At 39.0% G+C, this 24,386-nt stretch overlaps 1 protein-coding gene and 1 long non-coding RNA gene across 8 annotated transcripts in view; both read right to left on the reverse strand.

Moving 5' to 3' along the window:
• Positions 1-206: 206 nt before the first annotated feature.
• Positions 207-793, reverse strand: LOC120739066. Its single transcript, XR_005697110.1, has 2 exons — positions 599-793; positions 207-359 (listed from the first exon to the last, which is right to left on the reverse strand). It is a non-coding gene; the product is annotated as an uncharacterized LOC120739066 (long non-coding RNA).
• A 2,895-nt stretch (positions 794-3,688) lies between these two features.
• sorcs2 (sortilin-related VPS10 domain containing receptor 2) overlaps positions 3,689-24,386 on the reverse strand; it is a 365,070-nt gene continuing 344,372 nt past the window's right edge. The window contains exons 14-28 of one of the 7 annotated variants that reach the window (XM_040040720.1): positions 22,009-22,116; positions 17,973-18,093; positions 17,643-17,776; positions 14,825-14,944; positions 14,505-14,676; positions 14,238-14,424; positions 13,706-13,839; positions 12,025-12,148; positions 9,187-9,299; positions 8,778-8,900; positions 8,538-8,637; positions 8,384-8,431; positions 8,087-8,189; positions 6,967-7,169; positions 3,689-5,701 (exon numbers count right to left, since the gene is read on the reverse strand). In XM_040040720.1, the coding sequence (XP_039896654.1) occupies positions 5,649-5,701; positions 6,967-7,169; positions 8,087-8,189; positions 8,384-8,431; positions 8,538-8,637; positions 8,778-8,900; positions 9,187-9,299; positions 12,025-12,148; positions 13,706-13,839; positions 14,238-14,424; positions 14,505-14,676; positions 14,825-14,944; positions 17,643-17,776; positions 17,973-18,093; positions 22,009-22,116 (1,843 nt within the window). In that variant the 3' untranslated portion in view covers positions 3,689-5,648. Of the gene's footprint in view, positions 5,702-6,875; positions 8,190-8,383; positions 8,432-8,537; positions 8,638-8,777; positions 8,901-9,186; positions 9,300-12,024; positions 12,149-13,705; positions 13,840-14,237; positions 14,425-14,504; positions 14,677-14,824; positions 14,945-17,642; positions 17,777-17,972; positions 18,094-22,008; positions 22,117-24,386 lie in introns of those variants that run through there. The other 6 variants (XM_040040719.1, XM_040040722.1, XM_040040721.1 and 3 more) reach the window with 6 other exon arrangements.

Raw genomic sequence — 24,386 nt, forward strand, 5'->3', positions numbered from 1 at the left:
GGACTTCAGAACCAACATGTTTATGGCTTTAATTCTTATAGAACTCAATATCCCCGTGCTGGGCAAACAGGTTTTTGCAGCCGTTTGAGCTAAGATTTTAAAATTATTCACATAATGAAAACCTATACTTTGTTCAGGCGAGTTTCCCATTCAAATGCATGTAATCGTCAGAAACGCACTGTCTTGGCGAAATAAAGCCTTTTTGCACAACTTCATGAAGACAGCTGTAGTTTTTGATAGAAGGCTCAGACACACATATTTATGGCTTTCAGCTTATAGAATTCAATATCCCCGTGCTGGGCAAACAGGTTTTGCAGCCGTTTGAGCTAAGATTTTAAAATTATTCACATAATGAAAACCTATACTTTGTTCAGGCGAGTTTCCCATTCAATATGCATGTAAACAGGTGAGAAACGCACTGTCTTGGCGAAATAAAGCGTTTTTGAACAACTTCATATAATCGCTGTAACTTTTGATAGAAGGCTCAGAAATACATATTCATGGCTTTCATCTTATAGAATTCAATATCCCCGTGCTGGGCAAACAGGTTTTGCAGCCGTTTGAGCTAAGATTTTAAAATTATTCACATAATGAAAACCTATACTTTGTTTCAGGCGAGTTTCCCATTCAAATGCATGTAACAGTGAGAATCGCATTGTTTTGGCGAAATAAAGCGTTTTTGAACAACTTCATATAAATCGCTGTAACTTTTGATAGAAGACTCAGACAAACATGTTTATGGCTTTATCTTATAGAACTCAATATCCCCGTGCTGGGCAAACAGGTTTTGCAGCCGTTTGAGCTAAGATTTTAAAATTATTCACATAATGAAAACCTATACTTTGTTTCAGGCGAGTTTCCCATTCAAATGCATGTAACAGTGAGAAACGCATTGTCTTGGCGAAATAAAGCGTTTTTGAACAACTTCATATAAATCGCTGTAACTTTTGATAGAAGACTCAGACAAACATGTTTATGGCTTTATCTTATAGAACTCAATATCCCCGTGCTGGGCAAACAGGTTTTGCAGCCGTTTGAGCTAAGATTTTAAAATTATTCACATAATGAAAACCTATACTTTGTTTCAGGCGAGTTTCCCATTCAAATGCATGTAACAGTGAGAAACGCACTGTCTTGGCGAAATAAAGCGTTTTTGAACAACTTCATATAAATCGCTGTAACTTTTGATAGAAGACTCAGACAAACATGTTTATGGCTTTATCTTATAGAACTCAATATCCCCGTGCTGGGCAAACAGGTTTTGCAGCCGTTTGAGCTAAGATTTTAAAATTATTCACATAATGAAAACCTATACTTTGTTTCAGGCGAGTTTCCCATTCAAATGCATGTAACAGTGAGAAACGCATTGTCTTGGCGAAATAAAGCGTTTTGAACAACTTCATATAAATAGCTGTAACTTTTGATAGAAGACTCAGACAAACATGTTTATGGCTTTATCTTATAGAACTCAATATCCCCGTGCTGGGCAAACAGGTTTTGCAGCCGTTTGAGCTAAGATTTTAAAATTATTCACATAATGAAAACCTATACTTTGTCTCAGGCGAGTTTCCCATTCAAATGCATGTAACAGTGAGAAACGCATTGTCTTGGCGAAATAAAGCGTTTTTGAACAACTTCATATAAATCGCTGTAACTTTTGATAGAAGACTCAGACAAACATGTTTATGGCTTTATCTTATAGAACTCAATATCCCCGTGCTGGGCAAACAGGTTTTGCAGCCGTTTGAGCTAAGATTTTAAAATTATTCACATAATGAAAACCTATACTTTGTTTCAGGCGAGTTTCCCATTCAAATGCATGTAACAGTGAGAATCGCATTGTTTTGGCGAAATAAAGCGTTTTTGAACAACTTCATATAAATCGCTGTAACTTTGATAGAAGACTCAGACAAACATGTTTATGGCTTTATCTTATAGAACTCAATATCCCCGTGCTGGGCAAACAGGTTTTGCAGCCGTTTGAGCTAAGATTTTAAAATTATTCACATAATGAAAACCTATACTTTGTTTCAGGCGAGTTTCCCATTCAAATGCCTGTAACAGTGAGAAACGCATTGTCTTGGCGAAATAAAGCGTTTTTGAACAACTTCATATAAATCGCTGTAACTTTTGATAGAAGACTCAGACAAACATGTTTATGGCTTTATCTTATAGAACTCAATATCCCCGTGCTGGGCAAACAGGTTTTGCAGCCGTTTGAGCTAAGATTTTAAAATTATTCACATAATGAAAACCTATACTTTGTCTGAGGCGAGTTTCCCATTCAAATGCATGTAACAGTGAGAAACACACTGTCTTGGCGAAATAAAGCGTTTTTGAACAACTTCATATAAATCGCTGTAACTTTTGATAGAAGACTCAGACAAACATGTTTATGGCTTTATCTTATAGAACTCAATATCCCCGTGCTGGGCAAACAGGTTTTGCAGCCGATTGAGCTAAGATTTTAAAATTATTCACATAATGAAAACCTATACTTTGTCTGAGGCGAGTTTCCCATTCAAATGCATGTAACAGTGAGAAACGCACTATCTTGACGAAATAAAGCGTTTTTCATCAACTTCATAGAGCTTGGTGTAACTTTTGATAGAAGACTTAGACACACATATTTATGGCTTTATCTTATAGACTTCAATATCCCCGTGCTGGGCAAACAGGTTTTGCAGCCGATTGAGCTAAGATTTTAAAATTATTCACATAATGAAAACCTATACTTTGTCTCGGGTGAGTTTCCCATTCAAATGCATGTAACAGTGAGAAACGCACTGTCTTGATGAAAGAAAGCGTGTTTTGAACAACTTCATAAAGATACCTGTAACTTTTGATAGACAGTCGTCACATATTTATGGCTTTGCCTTATAGAATTCAACATACCCGTATTGTGCAAACATGTTTTGCAGTTGTTTGAGCAAAGATTATGAAGTTATTCACAAAATTAAAACTCTGACACTGTAGCGTTGACATTATAATCCAAAATCTGTTCCACTTAGAGGCATGCACACCTCGTTTTCCAACGATTTTACATTGGAGCGGCAAGATCCAAATTTCCTTTGACCATTTCATTCTTTGCAAGCACTCAGATGAAAATCCACCTGAAACTCTTCAAATAATCAGTATAATGTCCTTAACCACGTAAAATCTGTCATAGGCACAATACAGGGCTTGCTTTGTGGCAGGTGAATCGGCAGTTATCTGGCTGGCATTCAAGCTTTAGAGCTTGAATGCCAGGCCTTGCTTCCACCTCAAACTCCCAAGGTCAAGGTCCCAAGTACCTCTGGGAGCAGTCTGACCAGGCAGAGGAGGTAGAAGCTCAACATTATCTTAACTGACTTTGATTGCATGAACTTGGTCACCTCATTGTATTTTGTGTGATGCTCGAGCGGTCCAGGCTGATTTCCATCCTCTACATTGGCAGTATACACCTTATAGTAACTTTTTACTAGATGGCCACTGTGCAGCAGTCATACACTGCTCTTTACTTAGTAGCCATCAGTACTAACCTGTTTATCCTGTACTAACCTTCAGAGGATCTTCCTTTTAAATAATAAAGTCTACCTCAGTCTGCAGCCTTTTTCACAACATGAAAAAACAATGATTGACTTTTAGTTAGCAAAACACTGTGACAACAGTTGTACTGGATAATATTATACAAATTAAGGAGACAAAGACGTTACGGGAGTGATTTATTCTAGGATGTGGGTTGAGTGCAATGTGCTTCCTGAAGAGAAAGCAGTTGTTTTTAATTGCAAAACCAAAAGATCGAACAGAACAGAGAAAAATGAAAGGATAGAGTCGTGGTTATAATTACACTGCTGTTTCACATATGCTGTGTACCATCTGTGAAACTCCTTGACTACTACACTGGAACATCATAACCCCCATTTTCCCCTGTGTATAAGAGGACATTGATACAAAGATGACACATCACTAGAAAACAAAGAACAGAAACATGAGCAGAATATGTACAAAAGATGAATCAAACCAGGAGGAGTGAACATGATCTGCTGCATCAAATACAAGATGGACGAAAGGGTGATGACAAGACCTCTTGACACATCTGTAGACTTCTTCAGCTGCTGTCTGGTGCATTGTGACAGCAACTGCTCACATTAGTGCAATCAAACAAACATAAAATGACTTCTACAAAAGGTAACACAAACACTAATTTGTGTTCTACATGGGCTGGAAAAGAAAAACTGACAGTATATCAAAAATATTAATCTACATTGCTGTCACTGTGTAACTGTGAGCATCTTCATAAGACAAGAAAATTTTTTCCAGTTAACAATAAAGACAGTGAAATATCCCTACTCGTGACATTATACTGAAAATACCCAAAACAGATACATGTAAAGCAGGCAGTGATGGTGAGGAAAGTGGAAACAGTGAGATGTTGTTCAAACTTGGGAAACTCTGTGGCAGGAAACTCCAGACAAAGAGGGGTAAAAAAAGTGGTGTATTTTGGTATAAGTGTAAAACACTCACACAAAGGGATATTTACAAAGCGTGAATCAACGTTCATATTTACACATTTACAATGAACCAAACGTTTAAGGAGATGTGATTCCACCACGGGCTACGCCTAATATAGGCTGATACAATAAAATATATCAACTACAGCTTCCCTCCAATGACGGCAACCTTTGTCTCCAGGGGGTCTGCTCTGACCCAGAAAGTGTTAGGACGGGGATGAGGACAAGGAGAAAGGGCTATACTGTTTCCAGAAATAACTAAATAACAGGAAATGTCACTGAGCAGATCTGCGTCTGCTGTTTCAGGCACCATGGGACAGACAAAGGTGAAACTGATCAGAAACATCACAGACCACACATCTGTAAATTTTGTTACTTTTAAACAGGAACACTTGGAGATGAATGTTTTTTTTCTTTTTCTTTTTGTTAAATAAACAAAGCTGTGTGTACATACAGTATATTCCAAAGAAGCTGAGCTGTAAGAGTACTTGTCAGTGGAGATTTCAAAAAGTGCAACACTGCCCTCTTGTGTTTGCATGTGTACACCCATCACATGCAAATTCACAAGGGTTTATATCACATCCTACATTCCATTGAGATTATTATTGCCATTGACGAGAGGAGCAGAATGATAAGTGTGTGTGTGTGTGTGTGGGGGGGGGGGGGGGGGGTGCAACAATAATGGAGGGGAACAATGCAAACTACGTTTAGTGCTCACAAATCATTTTAGCACACTAGTCTCTGGTGGTTTCAACTATCTCTCTGACTTTCAGTATCAGTGGAAACCAGTCTTGTGAGACATGCTTGCCGATTGTACCTGTGTTATCAGACAGACAGTGTACAGATGAGCCTTCAAACTAAGCCACTGGCCCTTGTGTCCAGGGTCTCCAGGGCTGGCACAAAAAAAGGGGTGATTACTGAATAGAGTCCCAACACCATGGTCAGCCACTTCCCCAAAATAATTAACACAATACCCAGAAGCAGGAGAGTGGAAGAGTCCATGGAAGAGTGAAGTGACCTGACAGAGGAGGAGGAGAGGGAAAATCTAAAGACGAGAGAAGGAAAAAGGCAGAGTGGAGTCCCTGTGCTCATTAGCCAGCTCGGCTCGCCTCAACTAGCTCTTCAGCATTGCCATGGTGGCCATCAGCTGGTCTGCTAACTGTGTAGCTCTCTGCAGTTCATGTTTAGGACCACACCCGAATGAGTGCCTGGTAAAAAAGAGATAAAAAAGAATATGAGAGATGCTAAAGAGACATATAAAATATACATAAAACACATATGTAAGCCCACTTACAGTTATGTAAAAGTGTTATATATGACATAAAGCAATGTATAGTATTAGACGGTGTCCTGTGACATACAGTTCTGGCTCACGCATAACACCAAAACTTTCAAAATGCACCATTTCACAAAAAAGCAGAAAAAATAGTAAAGCACATTATTATATAATTAAAAAGTAATAATTAATTTGCCTTCTTGGATAGTAAACTTGATTTAATTCTATGGTTGATTAACTGCTTGATTAATTCTGGACTTCATTGAGAAGTCCAGTGTACTGGATCAAAATTGGGTATAAAAACAGAAATTCAGTTTGAGTTTTTCCTTCAAAAATTATCATTGTTACCTGTTCCACATGCTCTAATCAATAAAATTCCTATATATATTTCTTTATATTGTTAAATAGAAGTCACAGGACCAAGTTGGCCAGTTGCAATTTGCTAATCTCAGTGTCTTTCTTAAGCACTCCTAGTAGACCAAACCCTCACAGGATCTACATGCTGACAGGGATTTTTATACAATTTGCTTTATTACATGAAACAGAGGTAAAAAAAAAAAAAAATTCTAATCTTATATAACAGAACACAATCAGGCTTTAAAATTAAGAATGATTTACTTTTGTCACAATGATAGTCGTGACAAAGATAGTTTAATATGTAAATATACAAAGAATGCACTTATTATTGTCAGGAAAGAAAAATGATTACTTTAATGGTGACCGCCATTAACAATCCACTATATCTATGATCACAAATCAATTCATTACCATCATAACCATAGCCATCATATTGTTTTGTTGTTGCACTGTATTTTATGAGAAACCTTGTCATAAAATTTATAGAAATTATTATATAGAGACATCAGGTCATGTATGATAAAATTAAAAGAATTTTGGCAAGTGTACAAGTATAACTCAGTAACACTAACATTTCAGATTCCTTAGGCATTATGTAGTGCAAAAATTACTGAATGTCATGCAATATGATTAGCTGTGCTTGTTGATGGCCATGAAATGCTATGTGACTACTTTAGAAGCAACGATAATAAACCTCAAAGAACTGCAATGGCAGTAAAAATAACAAAAAGGGGGAAGTCCTTCAGTACCTTGGTGTGTGTTAGCTGCTGGTGTTAGTGGCTTGGGTTTAGTAGCAGTGGTTAGTAGTAGTCCTTATTAGGGAACGGAAGGCGGGGCTACCTCCTGCGTTACCTAGAGTCTGTGAGTCCAGGTCGTCATCGATGTACTCCTCACCCTGGATAATTTGCTGGGTGTCCTCACTGTGATTGACAGGGCTGATCATCTCCTGCTCCTTTACACTGTGCATCTGGGCGTAGTTGTGGGTGCATGGAAGCTTCCTGAAAAACAATGGGGGATATGCATCCTCAGGCCTAAGCCAAGGACTGTGGGATTTGTTGTTTTTGTAAGACGGGGCTGTATAGTCTTCCATTGCGTTCTTTAAGTGACTTTTTGTGGATATTTGTGTTAGAGACACAAGGAGGTGCTGCTGGTGGGTTACTGATATGACAAGAAGCATGCACAATGTGAATTTGCATTCAACTGTTTAGGGTTGTATGACTTCAAACATCATGAGGTGTATGCAACCATCAGGGAATATGATATTTTTATTAAAATAGCTGGTGGTAGCTAAAGATACTGGACAGATGGATACATTTTAGTTCATGCACATCATTACAAAATTTCAATATTGTAGCAATTTAACTTAAGGGATGTTTCAATTTGTGTCACTTACTTTGGTATGGAACCTGAACATTTGATGGATTTCCACACTACCCACAATGGATTTTAAATAGTCAGGTTACAATTAAAATTCAGATTTTCAGCTTTAATTGAGGACGTTTAACAGAAGTATTACATTTATTGTGTAGGAGTTAAAGCCATATTTAGACACAGTCCTTCATTTTCAGAGGCTTAGAAAATCCAGGGTGATTTCACCAGATGCTGTGTGGTGTATCTCTTGAGATACTCCACTTAGACTTTAGTTCAGCTGCCTTCAGTTACTGCTTGTAAGTGGGTCTCTCTGCATTCTGCTTAATTTATCATGGAATAATGAAAGAATAGCCCTCACCTAGCTTGTGAAGCTGAAAGTCTGCATTTCAATTACATCTTAATTGTTTCATTTACAATCCACTGCAGTGGTGCACAGAGGCAATATTACAAATATTATGTTACTGTACAAAACTACTGACTTTAGAGCTCACCTCATGAGTTTTTCTTTCAACGTTTGATTTCCATTCTTTGTCAGGTTTTTTTGTGCCTACGTCGTTAAGGTGACAGCACTGTAAAATACATGACTCACCTTTTGAACTTATAGAGGATAAAGGCGCCAGTAGCAATAAGACCAATGAGGAAAATGACAGCTAGAGTCCAAACACCGGCACTTCCAGCTGCTCCATGGTAGCCTGGATTGATGAGCACACAGTAAAGAATGCATCACATTTCTACAATCAAAGGACAAAAGGTGAAAACACAGCAGAGCACAACACCAACAGACCCGGATGCAGGAAAAAGAAAGGCCCAGGAGTCAAACCAAAGACTAAGCTGGTGATGCTAATTGCATTTATAGAGAAAGCAGGTATATTATTTATCAACGCACCATTCTCTGCCTCTGTAACTGTTGAGTCTTTAGTAATATAACCTAGTTCTTGGAAATAAACCAATAGGATGCAATTATCATTTAAAATACTGTATACATTTACAAACTTCACTTAATATGTACTGAAGTGCAAAATACATGTACCAAAATATACCTGCATTTGGGTCAGCTAGCATCACGAGCACCTGTAGGCCTCCTCGTATCACAAAGCTGACGTTGTTGTCGTTGAAGACCTGAATGATGGCTGGAATACGCTAAAGATGAGATTAAGTGTATTAAATGTAACTGATGTTACTTATAAAAAACAAACTTGCTAGTCTGTGTCTCCACAAAGTAAAACATGCCACCACCCGTGTTCAGGCATTGGATATGTTTATTATCAGTGATCACATACCTTATCTACAAACAAGCTTCTCTTGGCTGGTTTGGTGTCCAGTGGGAGAACATACAGGTTGGCAGAGGTGGGGAGACCTGGTTTGACCACAGTAACTAGGGAATTCTGAGGTACACCTGTAATCTGGGGCCACAAGATGAAAATGCCAGTCATGTCTTAAATCTGCACTAATCCAATAACTGTATAATTCATATCCTACAGTGTTTAGTGTTAATCAGCAAAGGTTAGCATGCTAACTATGATTATATTATTATTATGTGATTATAACATGGACTATCATTATCTAACAGTAATACTTTTATGTTTTGTATTTTTATAGGAGTACCAGACATTAGACTGGACTGTGCGCTATGAAAAGACAAGAAGTTAGGTTGCGTGACACTACCATCCATTCTCTTTAAAGACCTACCTTAGCCAGTATTTTGGTGACCACCTGGCCAATGTCATCTCTCCACTCTGGGATATTTGGATTGAATCTGTCTAGGTTTCTGCTGAAGCTCAGAGGGATGACTTGGAAGTTATCTGCAGGAGCAGTCAACAAGCATCATGGCTATGATTTAAATTGATCAAATAAAACCTAAAATATTATTTTAGCAAATAAATAAAATTAAAAAGAAATTGCAAATACCTACACATTATGCTGTTTGGACTGATGTGTAACACCTTGGTGGGAACATATGTGGTAAAGAAATCAGTCTGCCTATCCATATGTGTATTTTTTTGCATGAACTAATAGAAGTAGTGTAGCTTGTTGAGAAGCAGCATTTCAAATATGTATAAAACTGTGTACAAAAATCACAAAATAATTTGAGCAACATAATGAAACCAAAGCAAAAAGCTAGTTAAAATGTACTTGAGTTCAGACAGTAAAAAAATCAGAGTTAAACTAAAATAAACTCCCTCTATCTTCAAATATTAAAGCTTGCTTATAAATAAAACAAGCACATCTCTTTGTCAAATGAATTTTAACTTGCTAACTCTGATACACCAGCAATAAAATCATGAGATTATACAATATTTTCCAAAGATGGAAAAATGTCAATTCAATTTTATTTGTACAGCGCCAAATCTCAACAACAGTCACCTCAAGGCGCTTTATATTGTAAGGCAGACCCTACAATAACAGGCAGCAAATTTGTCTCTGTTTGTCTCAGTGACTCTTAGACCAGGAATAGCTTTTAAGTTTTGACTTTACATTCCTAACTCTGACTGAAAAATTTAAGAATGTTGAAAGCTCACTCTCAACAGTAGAAGCCGAGATGTGGTTGAAAGCTATGAGAAAAAGCCTACAGTAGGACAAAGATCTGAATTCAATTTTTTTCAGATTTTTCTTAACTACCTTATCCAAAAGAAAGAATGAACATGTGCATTAAATTTAAGCTAACAGCAGTGTTTATGTTAGCAAGAATGAATGACCTCTCTGCACTGAAACATACTTGTTATTACAGTTTTTCTCGATTGCTTATCTTTTGAACTCAAATTTCAAAACCATAATGCTATTTTTCAAAAAGCACACCCATTTCCCTGAACTATAAACACAGGGGAATTTAGTGCAGGGGAATACCCTGCTTTAATACATGAGTCAGATTTGGTGAACTGTTATTGGAAAACTGTACACACAAATCCCTTTGATTTTCAGTGCTTACGCCATGTGGTCATTTTGAAAGCACTAGCATTCAATGATGTTGACTTAAGTCAGCACAGCTTGAGCTCAATTAGTGGAAACACTAAGAGTCAAAATGTATCACACACCAATCAGAAACTTTGAGGGCCAATGTCAGCTCATCCGGGTCTGAAAGGTCGAGGAGGAGGAGGAGAAGGAGGTCTAGGACATCAGGGAAGAGGAGGTGGAGGAGGAGGAGGCAGAGGAGAAGGAGGTCTAGGACAACAGAGACAAGGAAGGGGAAGAGCTAGGGCAAGGAGACAAGCGGTCTTGGATGAATTTCGAGCCACTTTAGTTGACTGTGTCCTTGTTTATGGTATGACTATGAGGGAGGCTGGGCAACGAGTACAGCCAAATTTGAGTCGCTTCACTGTTGCCTCCATCATCAGAACCTTCAGGGAGGAAAACAGGTAGGTGTAAGACTGTTCTGTACAGTAACTTCAGTAACTTTTGAGTTACTGAACTCAAGTTTTTTGAGTTTCAGTATGTTTCCATTTTTGTCCTGAAAAAGGTTATTTGACAGTTACAGTAAATGAGTGCTTCTATTTTTTTGTAGGACACAGAGGGGACCACCTGGTGGAGGCCGGTTAAATTGTCAGAGGAGCAAGAGAGGGAGCTTGTAAACATGGAAGATGCCACTAATGTAATCCCCCTGCGAGGAGGAGATTGATTGAGGATGATCATAATTTTCGAGGGATAAATGCCATTAGCCTCTCCATATTGACCACATCCTCCGAAAGAACCAATTCCAGATGAAACTGGCATACTTCTTCTTTTGAATGATAGTCTGAAAGAGTGAAAAACCAACAAGTGAGTTCTGATATTGTATGAAGTATTGTGTTACATCACAGCATGATAGTTTATGCTGCCATTTGTGCACTCTTAAACTGTGGTTCAGGGTAACTCTATTGTGTTAGTCAGGTTTTAACCTGACCAAAAGGAGACGCATTTTGTCTTCATCATGTGAAAAGATTTTTGAGGGGAAGAACCACAAGCAACATGACTTGCCAGCTCAGGAAATATTGTTTTTAATTTATTGCACCAATGTGTAAGACTATGTTGTAGTGTGTGTGTTTGAGGCCTTGTGTGTTATGTCTGTGGGCAAAATTTGTTTTTTCAGCAAGTGAATGGTTTTGAGTGTAGAGCTTCATTTTGACCTGAAAATACGATGTTTGGGAAATTGGGTGAGACGTTATGGATTTGTGTTTACTGTTTTGAGAATACGAGGCATAGTTTCGAGAAATGTGTTTAACCACTCGAAAAAAATACTGTAATCTCTGGCTCACTTCCACAACATGTCTTTGATCCTGTCCTCCTTCTCTCTCCCCAACCAATCGTGGCAGATAACCGCCCCACCCTGAGCTTGCTCGTAGGGGGTCATATGGGGTTGGGTTTTTCTACAAAGGTGCCTTGAAATGACTGTTGTTGTGATTTGCCGCTGTATAAATAAAATTGAATTGAAGAATTGAATTAAAATGAATATTGTAATTCTATTCTGGCCAACAGACAAATGTAACTTTCTCAGAACCTTTGATATAATAACCTCTTTCTCTTCACCTCTTAGCACATACAAACATACGTTACCGTAAACTCGGACAGTTCTTGTGTCCTGCACCATGGATCGGCTGTTTGTGGCCTGTACCGTGACTGAGACTTTGCCTGTTCCTGGGAAACGAGTCAGAAGGTTGTTCTGCAGAGTCAGGATGGGCTGCAGGAAAAATTCACAGTATTAGTGATAAAAACATGTGGAACATCTGGAAAAACAAAAAAATGGAGGTCTGGGGGTCAGAAATATTCAGAACATTTTTGGGTTTATTTAATAAACCTATGCAATATGAAACCTGCTGTGCATAATAAATTTTGAGACTATTTTAATTCATTGCTATAGTCACTGGGCCACAAATTTGCTCATAGCTTAAATTAAAATTGGTATTGCAATTGTTCCAAGCGAGGAACCCTAACAAGAAACCCCCCATATTGTACTCTGGGTCCAGCAACCAATAGCAAGAAGGCAGTGCACAATGTAACTAGTTAATACTTAGCAGCTACACAAATTTTGGTCTCTTTGTCACTGTAAAAAGAAACTGAAAAGTTTATACATATCAGAACATAATAAAAATCATCTGTTCTTTACCAGGTCTTAAAATTAAATAAATAAAACTTCAGGCAAAGTACAAAACATTTCCTATAATGCTATGTCATTGTTTATTGAACAAAACCTTATCCAAAATGCACAATCAGAGTGTCAAATTTAAGTACACCCTTACTAGTTCCTTGGGAATTAAAAAGATAAGTAGCCACGGGGGGCTGCTAATTAAATGCACGTCATTAATTTAATTCGGGAACCCAACCACGGCCACAAAATCAGAATTTTTTGGCAGTTTTCTGGTCTGGAGGAAGAAGTGGAATAAATTCAAGACATTCTTCCTAGTAGTAGAGATCTTGGGAAATTCACCCCAAGGTTACAGTGCAATGCTCAGAGAAAGTGCAAAAACCACCAAAACAACCAACCAAGCAAAAAAACAATCCAAGAACTACATCTCAGACTCTACAGGCCTCAGCTACCATGTTAAATTCAAGATTTAGAAAAAGACTGAACAAGTACAGTGTGTCTGGAAGGGTTCCCAGGAGAAAGCCTCTTTCTAGAAAGAACACAGCAGCACTCATTATCTTTGCAAAATTTTATCTGAACAAACTACAACACTTCAGCAACTGTGTTTTTTGGACATATGTGACTAAAGTGCTTATGTTTGGCCATAATGCATAATACATAAAAACCAAACATTTCAGCACAAACACCTCATACCAATTGTCAAACCCAGTTGACAATTAGGTGATTCTTTGGGCTCATTATACAGCAACTTGGCTTAGGCACCATGTAGTCTGCTGCTGCTATTATTTATTATTGTTTGCTGGGTTTTTTGTTGTTGCTACAGTATTTAAACGTAGAATGGGAGGCAGAGCCTTCAGCTTGCAGGTCCCTCTTCTATGGAACCAGCTCTCAGTTTAGATCAGTCTTAGAGATTTCTTTTTTTGATGAAGTTTTAGTTTAGTTTCCAGCATCAGGCCTAAAGTGCTGGGGAGTGCTTCTCATGACACACTGTTTCTTCCTCTTAATCACCACTTTTCACGTTTCTGTTTGTACACCACTCTGTATTCAATCCTTAGTTACTTAGCTGAACTGACGCAATTTTAATGGAATTCCACAGATTTTACAGTTAGAAATGAATTTATAAATGAATAACAATTGAAGTTTTTCCTTTACCTGCATGCTGTCTCCTATCCACCAGTAAAAGACAGTCAGGTTGGCCTCACTGGGAAGGACAGTAGCAGTGAGATTGACCTCATGGTTTCTCCCAGCAATGGGAACCACTTCTAGGTGTACTTCCTGTAGTGGGGCTACAAGAAATGAAATTCTCTTAAAATAATAAGAAAAGGTCAGACTCTACAGGCCTCAGCTACCATGTTAAATATTAAAGTTCGTGTCAGTAGAATTAGAACATTTCTAACTGACAAATAAGAAGTGAAAAATGAAGTGAGATTCAGAACGGTCTCCAGCATATTTGGCAAAGCTAGACAGATCTGAGAGGAGCGAACCAACTGGCAAAAGATGATTTCATCACGTTTTTTCCCTGCTAGGTATTAATAGAAATTCAGGACAAATGAGTATGGATGTTTGTGACAGGCAGTGTGAGCTTCAGTGATGAGACATCAGCAAAAACTCCACCTCCAAGAAAGAAAATACATTTTAGAGGCTGTCTAATTAAAAGACAAGGAAGTTCATCAGGAAACCCAACCTGTGACCTGGATGTACATGGTAGCCTCATCGTGTCCAGCCATATTCTCAGCCTTCACTTTGACCTTGTAAATGCCTGGATTTTCATAACGGTGCTGGATGGGTTCATCAGTCACAGTCAGGTTCTGGTAAATTGCCCGTACCCCATCACCAAGATCCACCTGATACTTGGTGCTGCTGGTGTCACCCTGTTAAAGAAAGATAATGTTCAACAAACTGAAACTGAATAAATGAGGAAAAAGCAAAAAGAAAACAACTTTTGTCCTACCTGCTCCTGGTGGACAGTGAATGTGATGTCATCCCCAGGTGCCACAGCCAGCATCTGCCCTTTTATGCCAACTCGTAATCCTTTAGGCGCGAGCAGGGGGCAGCTGTGCTTTTTAGAGCTCTGCTGCTTGTTTGGCTCCCCTTCACATGAGTTAGATATCATCTTCCTGTAGCTGAAACACAGCAGAGGACAGAGTGTGAAGTCAGGCGTGCACTCTTACTGAAAGCAAGATTAGAGAGTGAATAACAATGCTGGTAGGTGTGAACTTGAGACAGAGCTGGAGCTGGGTTGGAGAAAACGTAAAATCAACAAGAACAGACCCAGTGCTGGACATGTAGGTCTGTCCTAGGTGGCAGTCTTCAGGTGGTGAATCTGGATCATACCAGAAGTCAGCAATGCAGCGGTCAGTTTCCATGTGTGATCGCTCGAATCCATAATCACTACAAAGACATTTCAGCATCATAAAAATTAATAACTGTTCACTAAGCAAGAAAATTATGCTGGTCTGAGCAAATACTTGAAAAAGTAAAGGCCTCAAAGATAACACAGCATGAAGTACAGGGTGGGCCATTTATATGGATACACCGTAATAACATGGGAATGGTTGGTGATATTAAAGTCCTGTTTGTGGCACATTAGTATATGTGAGGGGGCAAACTCCTCGAGGTGGGTGGTGACCATGGTGGCCATTTAGAAGTCGGCCATCTTGGATACAACTTTTGTTTTTTCAATAGGCCATGTGACACATCAAACTTATTGGTAATATCACAAGAAAAACAATGGTGTGCTTGGTTTCCACGTAACTTTATTCTTTCATGAGTTATTTACAAGTTTCTCTTTGTTCACAGTCATTGACATGTCGAAGAGGTTAACACGTGAGGAGCGGATCGAAATTGTGTTGATATCTGGTGAACGCAGTAACCGGGTCATTGCAGCAGATTTCAATGCGAGACACCCTACGAGACCACCCATCTCCCATGCTACAGTTAGCAAACTGCTTGCTAAGTTTCGTGATTTTTGCCAAAATGTGGACGCAAGCAAACTGTCACTAATGAAGAAACATCAGTGGCTGTCCTAGCTTCATTCAGCAAGAGCCCACAGCGTAGCACTCGCCGCATGTCACTGGAGAGTGGCATTAGTTGAACATCCCTTCGGCGGATATTAGCTTCTCACAAATGGCACCCTTACAAACTCCAGCTACTGCAGCATCTCAACGAGGATGACCCAGATCGGCGCACAGAATTTGCAGAATGGGCAAAACAAAAATTGGAACAGGACCCTCAGTTCACGCAGAAGATTTTGTTCAGTGATGAGGCAAACTTTTATGTGAATGGTGAAGTTAACAAACAAAACCACTGCTATTGGTCTGACACTAACCCACACTGGATGGATCCCTCCAAGACTGTTGGAACAACAAAAGTGATGGTTTGTTGTGGTATATGGGGTACAATGATAGTGGGTCCATTCTTCATCAATGGAAACCTCAAGGCCACTGGATATTTGAAATTGCTTCATGATGATGTGTTTCCCTCTTTATGCACTGAAGCTGGCACGTTCCCTGAGTTTTTCCAGCAAGATGGTGCACCACCACATTATGGGTGCCAGGTCCGAGCATTCCTAGATGAACAGTTTCCTGGAAAGTAGATTGGTCGTGGTGGCCCGAAGGTCTCCCGATCTGACCCCCTTAGACTTTTATCTTTGGCGTCATCTGAAGGCAATTGTCTATGGTGTGAAGATACGAGATGTGAAGCACCTGAAACTACAGATACTGGATGCCTGTTGTTAAGGGTTCAATATTGAGGAAGGGTACAAGAGGTGATCGAAGAATAACCACACTGATCCGGCCGGGTGAAGTCAAACGATGATTTTAATGAATACACGCGTGGGAAGACCAGTCTGTACGCAGACAGGGATTGATCTTCGACTTAGTCAAAGCATACACAGATTTTTATAGCATCAGGGTTTGAATTAACGACGCCCCTTCATACGTCACAGACAGAATATATACATATGTCAAATCAAAACCACAATGACTTTTAACACAGTTTAAAGGAACGTTGTCTTCGTCTCGTCTGGAACACGAGCCCCACATCCTGCCAGACGCTGTTCCTCTTTCCAGAGACAAACATGACCAACCTCTCACCTATAAATGAGTCTACTAATGTGTGTGTGTGTATGTGTTGACCCTACATGCTCTCTCATCTCACCCGTTGCACTTCTGACCTTTTACCAGACCAGAGGCTCATCCTTATGTGTAATAACCTAACTGAAACTACATGTACTATGTTGATTAAATGTTTTAATCAAGAACCTCTACTAAGAGCTTAGTAAAAGAATATAAAAGTATAACAGACAATTTGAATAACCTAGTAATTCAAATAGCCTCGTCTAACCTGCTCAGAATAACTTAGACTCTGCTTTCACTTCTGCTTTCCCTTCTGCAAACTCTCTGCAACTTCCTGTCAGCCTGCAACTTATTCTTTCTAAAAGACACACACTGTTTAAACCTCTGAATACAATATCAATGCTGCAGATTCTTATTATTAATGCAATGGTAATGATGATTATTTAACAATAGCAGTAAAATAATTTCCCTGCTCCACACTGTGCTGGCATTTCTCCTGTGGTGTTGCTATCAGTGTGTGAAAAGTGGGAGAAGAAGGTTGCATTGACAATCCAACACAATGCAGCACATTGAACACATTTTATAAGTGGTCAGAAACTTGTAAGTAACTCATGACAGAATAAAGTTACATTGAAACCAAGCACACCCTTGTTTTTCTTGTGACATTACCAATAAGTTTGATGTGTCACATGGCCCTCTTCCTATTGAAAAAACAAAAGTTGTAACCAAGATGGCCGACTTCTAAATGGCCACCATGGTCACCACCCATCTTGAGGATTTTGCCCCCTCACTTATACTAATGTGCCACAAACAGGACTTTAATATCACCAACCATTCCCATGTTATTACGGTGTATCCATATAAATGGCCCACCCTGTAGTGTGCACAGTGTCCTTTATTTGCATTTATAAACAATACATTTGCTTTTGTTTCCACATGTTATGCATTCTACTTTCAGATACAATAATAGAGGAAATATGATGTAATCTGAAACCAGTTCAGTGCATATTTACCAGTTGTAGTCTTTCTCAGTACACTGGCAGGGTTTGTTGGTCAGAGCTGATGTGTAGCTTTTTCCTTTTATGCAGAATGCAGTGTCCTTCCTCTTCCTGAACGTCCGCTCCTGGCCCATAATGCACTTTTCCTCCTAAGGGTGATAAAATCCATGTGCACAGTCGGTAGCCACTTATATGTTTGTACAATCTGATACAACCAAACACAGCTCGAGAGCCATGACCTTAGAAATAGATCATTTCCCTTGGAAACTTCAAAAAGCTAGAATTTATAACACAGCTTAAATCATGTGAATGTGCTGCATCTCTGTGTGAGTCCGTGTGCATTACCTTCTGATCTGTGAACTGCCAGGAGTCATAATCAGACTCAGTGCACTGACGGGGAAAAGACTGCCTAAAGTCCACTTTCACCAGCTCCCAGTCTGACCTATAGCTGATGTGGCCAAACACACTGCAAGAAAACACACACACACACACACACACGCAGTATAATGAAAAAAGCCTTTTTTTGTCGGCACAAAGGAAAGTCTGAACATCAGGCTTTTTTCATTTTTAGCATCAACACCTAAATGGTAAAGACAGGATATTTCCTTAATGTTCTGCTTGTTTGATAAAACATTAACAACGTTCTTGCTTCCAGCTGTTTGTTAGATTCTTTCCTCTGTGTTTCCTCAGAGTCACTGAGTTGCACTCACTTACACACCTGACACAAACAGCAGCAACTTCATTAATTATTCTAAGACTGGTAATTCACAACATGTGCTTTTCTAAAACACAGAGTGGCAGTTTTAAAATGTAAGTATTTATTTTACAGCATTATTGTGGCATTATTATTGTATGATGCAAGGGGCAACACTGAGATAATCTTTACCTAAACCATCTTGCAGCTTTACAAATGGATTATATCTCTATTGGAAATGTAGCTCAAGTGATAAAGCCTTTTAGCAAAGTCACAGTTCCCCATCCTTTCCACTAGATGGTGGTGTTCTACAGGAAATCACAGGTGATGCACCATATTCCCATTACTGAACTCAGCTGTTTAATCTGTGTGTGTCTGTTAGAACATTTTTAAGCATACTGATGTGACTCAAATCAGTCACTCTGACATATGTTATTGGCTTGCAATCACTTCGTTGGAGTGCCGCGCAAGCAAGACTAATGTTGTCTTTACCAGCGTCATTAAAAGGTAGTGACAGATGTCTCGGCTGCAGATTCACATATGCTGATGTTCCACTTTTTACCTCTGTTGTTCTTCTTGCTCTTACTTGTTTGATTTGGTCAAATACGGATTATCCTGCTTCTTAAATTTGGAGGATTTTTAAAGCAATTATCTGATTTAAAATTATTCCATGCTGTGTGGTACAGACTGTCAAAAAAGTTTGGATTTCAGTTTTGCTAAGGTAAAATTTGAAGTCTTATTTAGTAACAATTATCAGGATCTGTGCTAATATTAGCTGATAGCTTACGACATCACCCTCCTGATCAAATATGGTAACCTCTGACTCCAAAATAACGACATGGCAGCTGCCCAAAAATACTTATCTTGAGTCTTTAATCTAATAAGTAGCTACAAACCGTCCATCTTTGTATACAGTCTATGATCACAATACGCCAATTTCAAAATTCCGAAAACCACCTATGGAGGACAAGGAGAAGATCCTGCCTTAGTAATGTGGATGAACACATGTTTAACATTTCCATCCGTGAGTCTTATCTAGATTTTGTAAACAACATTTTGCTGGGTCACTGCAAACCTTTCAGTGTACTTCAGTGTAAAAAAGTTTATTGCTTCATTTGTGCATTAATTCACACCAGCTGTGGAGTTAATTTAGTTCTTTCTGTGTTTACTTTTGAATGGGCACTCCAGAGCATTAAGCTTTCTGTTAGTGCACAAACAACAGTCCGATCAGCTCAGTGAACAAAAATCGAAACTCATTAACAGCTCCCTTTGTTAAACAAAGAGAGGTAAATAGGAGAAAACACATGTTTGTAAATTGTTTTCAGGAGAGTTTTGTTGCAGAATGTGATTAGATACAAACCAGTGATGTGGTTTTCTATTATGTTTCTTACAAGTGGTTTAGAAGCAGCATAAAGAAGTGATTTGATGATCTCACAAAGCAGTATGTGCAGTAGAAACCCCCCTGTGCTTTCCTGATATTTGACCTGCTGTTATTAGTATGAGTGGTGGATGAGCTCTGCTCCCCACCTGTCCTTGGTGCTAAGTCACTGTTCAAAGACTTCATTATGGGATGGCAGCCTCCGCCATCAAAAATCAAAACTCTGTGGCAAGGAAATAGACCCTGGCTAATCTATCAGACATGAGCTGCCCTCAACACCCTTCATTGGCCGCCGACCCTATATCGCTGGAGTCAGTTGGACGACACATATATATGTGTGTGTGTGTGTGTGCGTGTGTGCGTCTGAATGCGTCTCAGCCCAGAGGCTATGTGCCTGACATATCAGATAATGGTGAGTGAGCTTGAATGTTCGATCTCTCCTCCTCATGTGTGTGTGCCTGCGCGTGTATCTGTGCGTGTGTGTGACAATCTCTTTGCCCTTCTCAGCAGATTACTGCTAGGAGTGAGTCTTATCTGTGTGCCAAGGTCTGGAGTCTAAGATGATGTGACAAGTGTCACTCCTGCTAACTTAGAGATGGAAAGATTTGGAGAGAGCGAGTGAGAGAGCGAGAAAGAGAGAGAGAGAGCAAGCAAGAGAAGACAGACTTTACGCCTAAAAAGATATGAACGCCTGACATCTGCACCTAAAGCTACCTGCAGTTGATATTCAGTACTCATAGAGTGAGAAGCCAAAGAAATCGAGAACTGTAGTGGTACCAGTTTTCAAGAACAAAAGAGTTATAGTAATTACAGACTGATGAAGATGATACCGATAAGCTATGAATCTTTTGATGGTAGATGTAATATTTTCTTTGAAAGTGCTGATCAGGAAGTACAGAAAAGGTCAGAAGGTTTTGCAAAATTCTTTTGAGGATTTCGAGAAACAATATGATAGGTTGCCAAGAACTATGCTACAGCATTAGGAAGTCAGGATTGGCAGAAATGTACGTGAGGCCAGGACATGAATGAGGACAGGGAGACAGGTGGAATTACAAACAGGTACTGGCTCTGACCCCCTTCTTGTTTACAACAGTGATAGACAAGCTGACAGATGCGATCAGGCTGGAGTCTTTGTGGATAATGATGTTCACAGATAACATTGTGATCTATAGTGAGAGTAGGGAGGAGTAGGTGGGAGAGCCTGGAAAGGTGGAGGGATGCTCTGGAGAGAAGAGAAATGAAAGCCAGAAGAAGCAATGTGAATGAGAAAGAGTGACAATACAGAGGTAGTGAAGATGGACAGTTTCAACTAATATGAGGCTGATGCTCAGATTTTTGTTGGGAGAGACCAAATGGACAGTATTAGAAATTAGTATATCAGAGAGACGGCTCAGGTTGAGTACTTTGAAGACAATGTTAGAGAGGCAAATAATGAGATAGTAAAGAGTTTGGACAAATAATGCTGTATATCAAGCTGCCAGGCAGAAGAAAATAAGAGCGATCACAGAGGAGGTCCATGGACCTAGTGAAGGAGGACAAGCAGAGCGTTAGTGTAAAAGATGAGGATGCAGGGGATATGGTGAGACAGAGGAAGGTGATTAGGCTGTGTTAGAGTGTAAAGGTTCTCAGGCCTTGGTTTAGCTCACTGGGATGAGCAGGCGCCCATAGGCCGTTTGGCTGAGAGTGGCAAATCCGAATCTGAATCCGACCCCTGTTCATACAATACTGTCTTTCAAGCCGTATATAAAGAAATGAGGGCTTATGGTTCAAGACTTATGCACAGCACCGTAGACGCTAACTAAGCTGCCTGTACTGCTGTACTAGTCTAAGCCTGCTCAGGATGCGTTCACAAATACTTAGCAGACTATAGGAGTAATATGTCAGCAGGTGAGTATGTAGGGGTCCTCTGCTCCCATCATTCTCTGCTTTAATGTGAAACTGAAGAGAAACTAGGTGCCCCTCTCCAAAAAGGGGGACTGCTTTATTGGAAAAGAAAAATGAGCTCCTTTAAATGTACTCTATTACCCGGTAGACCTTTCAGACAACTTATTAAAAACGTATACGAGTACAGGAAGAGTTAAGGACACAATAAAAGGTAAATTGTAGGAGATGTAAGGTATTTAAATTCTTCTCCACAATGCTGAATAGATATGGAATATGAGAGAATATATTGTCAGCTACATAAAGGAAAGTTTGAATTTGTATTTTTTTAAAAGGCACCTAAAATTTCAGACCCTTTTCAGTTAATTTAACTGAACAGTGTGTTTTATCATTCTGGCAGAAGCACTGAAATTGAAATTTTCACTCACGTCATGACCAGGGTCTCATCTCCTGGCTCACTCAGAAGTCCATCGACGAACACAGAGGTGCTTGTAAAGTTGTGAATGTTCCACGTCCGTCCTTCATCAATACTGAACCTGTGGGAAAGGATGAAGTGTTCAGAATCACCAAGACAGAAGCAGAGTCTCATGAAACTGTCTTCAGATATAACAAAAGAGCCTTGCCCTGATGTCAGCAAATGAAATCTTAAATAACAATCAAAAGACTAGAAATCAACATTAGACTTATCATTTGGTACTTCTAATGTTGATTTCATTTGGTACTTAATGAATTTAGATTGTGTTGCCCTTTCCACTGTGTGTCTAAAACCTGCGTGATTAGCACAACGAGCTAAATGCTGAATACCTAGTGCATCCTAGAAAACTGGTGTATCCACTTCATGGTGTAATTTCAGTTTATATTCAGTACAGTTTCTCACATTGTCCCTCTGTTTGGTTCAGAAAGCTATCAGACGTTAAGGTAACTTTTTTAGCTCATAGCTAGCTTGTAGCTATTGTTTGCCATTGTTTACGGGCCTGGAAGACTCACTGAAATTATTAGTTCTTTAAACCAACTGCAATATGGATAAAATTATTTATCAGATACTAAATTTTATTTACCGTTAGAATCAATACAGAGCACGTTCTGTTTTATATTTGAAATGTAGCTCTGTTAAAACATTTCTGAATTAAAAGTATTATTGTCTTTTGAGATAAAACAACTAAGATATGTGTAATTCATTTTTGAAAGTAATCGCATAAAATTTTGGCAAAGCCATGGAAATATGGTTATGATCAACTACCTAACATTCATATTAGTTAAACAATACTTTGTTTGCAGAGTCTTGACATGTTTTCTATGTGGGATAACTGGATACTGCACACATTCTTACCAACAAAATGCTTATTTTATAATGTTTGAAATCTCTTGGACAAGAATTTAGGAATGGCTTAAGAAACACAAGGCATACAAAAAGTGATTGCAAAATGTTTGATATTCTAAACATGGGAGCAGCTAGGTGCTTTCCATAGCTATGGTCTTTCACCAGAATTATCTTAGTGAGATAATAAGGTGGCTGTAGCTTAGGAGGCAGAGCAGATCATCTGCTAGTCAGAAGGTTGGTTCTTTAATCCAAGGCTGCCAGACAAGATACTGAATCACACAATGAGTGAGGAGTTTGAACTTTAGATTAAAAAAAAACAACCAAAAGCTTATGCAGTAGAAAACTGTTCAATTTAAAACTGGTTAATATGAGATGAGGGTGTACCTTTTGATTTCCTTCATGTTCACTTCAATTCGATTTTATCTATATAGGGTTATAGACAACTATAGTTGCCTCAAGGCATGCCATGTTGTAAAAACCCTACAATAATAGATACCCCCTCATAAGCAAACTCTTGTGACAGTGGGACAGAAAACTCAATTTTTAACAGAATGAAATATACGTTTACAACAGATATTTTTAGTAGGTTAAATGAAACATCATTCGAAAGTCATGGAAATTCATTGGTAAAAATGTGTATAAGAACTGTGTAATTTGTTTTTTTATAAGTAAAACTATGTAGTGCGAAAATGCACATACATAACAAAGTTGGATCACTGAAGTTGTCTATACATAGAAAATTGACAAAATACAGCATTCATTGCTAATTAAGTGCTTTTTATGCTTTTAGTCATAATGAGATCCTTTTTGTGAAACTCAAATGTCTGTTATTCAAGTTTTCTTTAGTCCTGTCTAAAATGAGGTTTGTGAAGCAAGCAAGAAGAGCCATCTGCCCAGCTTTATTTACTGTGCCGACAACTCATGCCATCAACAGTGGCAGCAGTACTGAATAAGTGTGACTGTGTGATGGAGAGGGATCAATGTTGAATCGAGCAGTGTGTGGCTCGCTCTGCGGGCTGTGTTTTAACGATGTCCTAACAAGGAGTGCAATAAGATAATCACTGGGTAAACAGGCACTGTGAAAGAAAAACAGAATGGATATACAAAGCCATCAAAGCTAGGCCTTGCTAGGCCTTTTTATGCGTCAAACAAAGGGTTCTCTAATCTAACAGTGTGTGAAGCCACTTTCCAAAGGCAGAATCAGTTACGTCTTGGGGCCTTTCAACTTTAATTCCTTAAAATTGATGAATCAAGGAGTACTGAGGTGTGAATGTAAGCAGGCTATGAATTTCACTCAGACTCTGTTCCTTGATTTCTACTCACCACTTCTTGTAACATCTGACGTGTACAACCAAGCGCAACATCATGAAAGACTTCTGACAGTTCAAGTTTTATTATGTACAGGACAAAGACACTAATGGGCACCACCAATTGAGTTCTTGGCATTAGAACAAGAAAGCAGAATAAAACTGCCAAGGGGATGGT

This window comes from Simochromis diagramma, unplaced genomic scaffold, assembly GCF_900408965.1.
Source record: "Simochromis diagramma unplaced genomic scaffold, fSimDia1.1 OVJJ01000317.1, whole genome shotgun sequence".
Classification (NCBI taxonomy): domain Eukaryota; kingdom Metazoa; phylum Chordata; class Actinopteri; order Cichliformes; family Cichlidae; genus Simochromis; species Simochromis diagramma.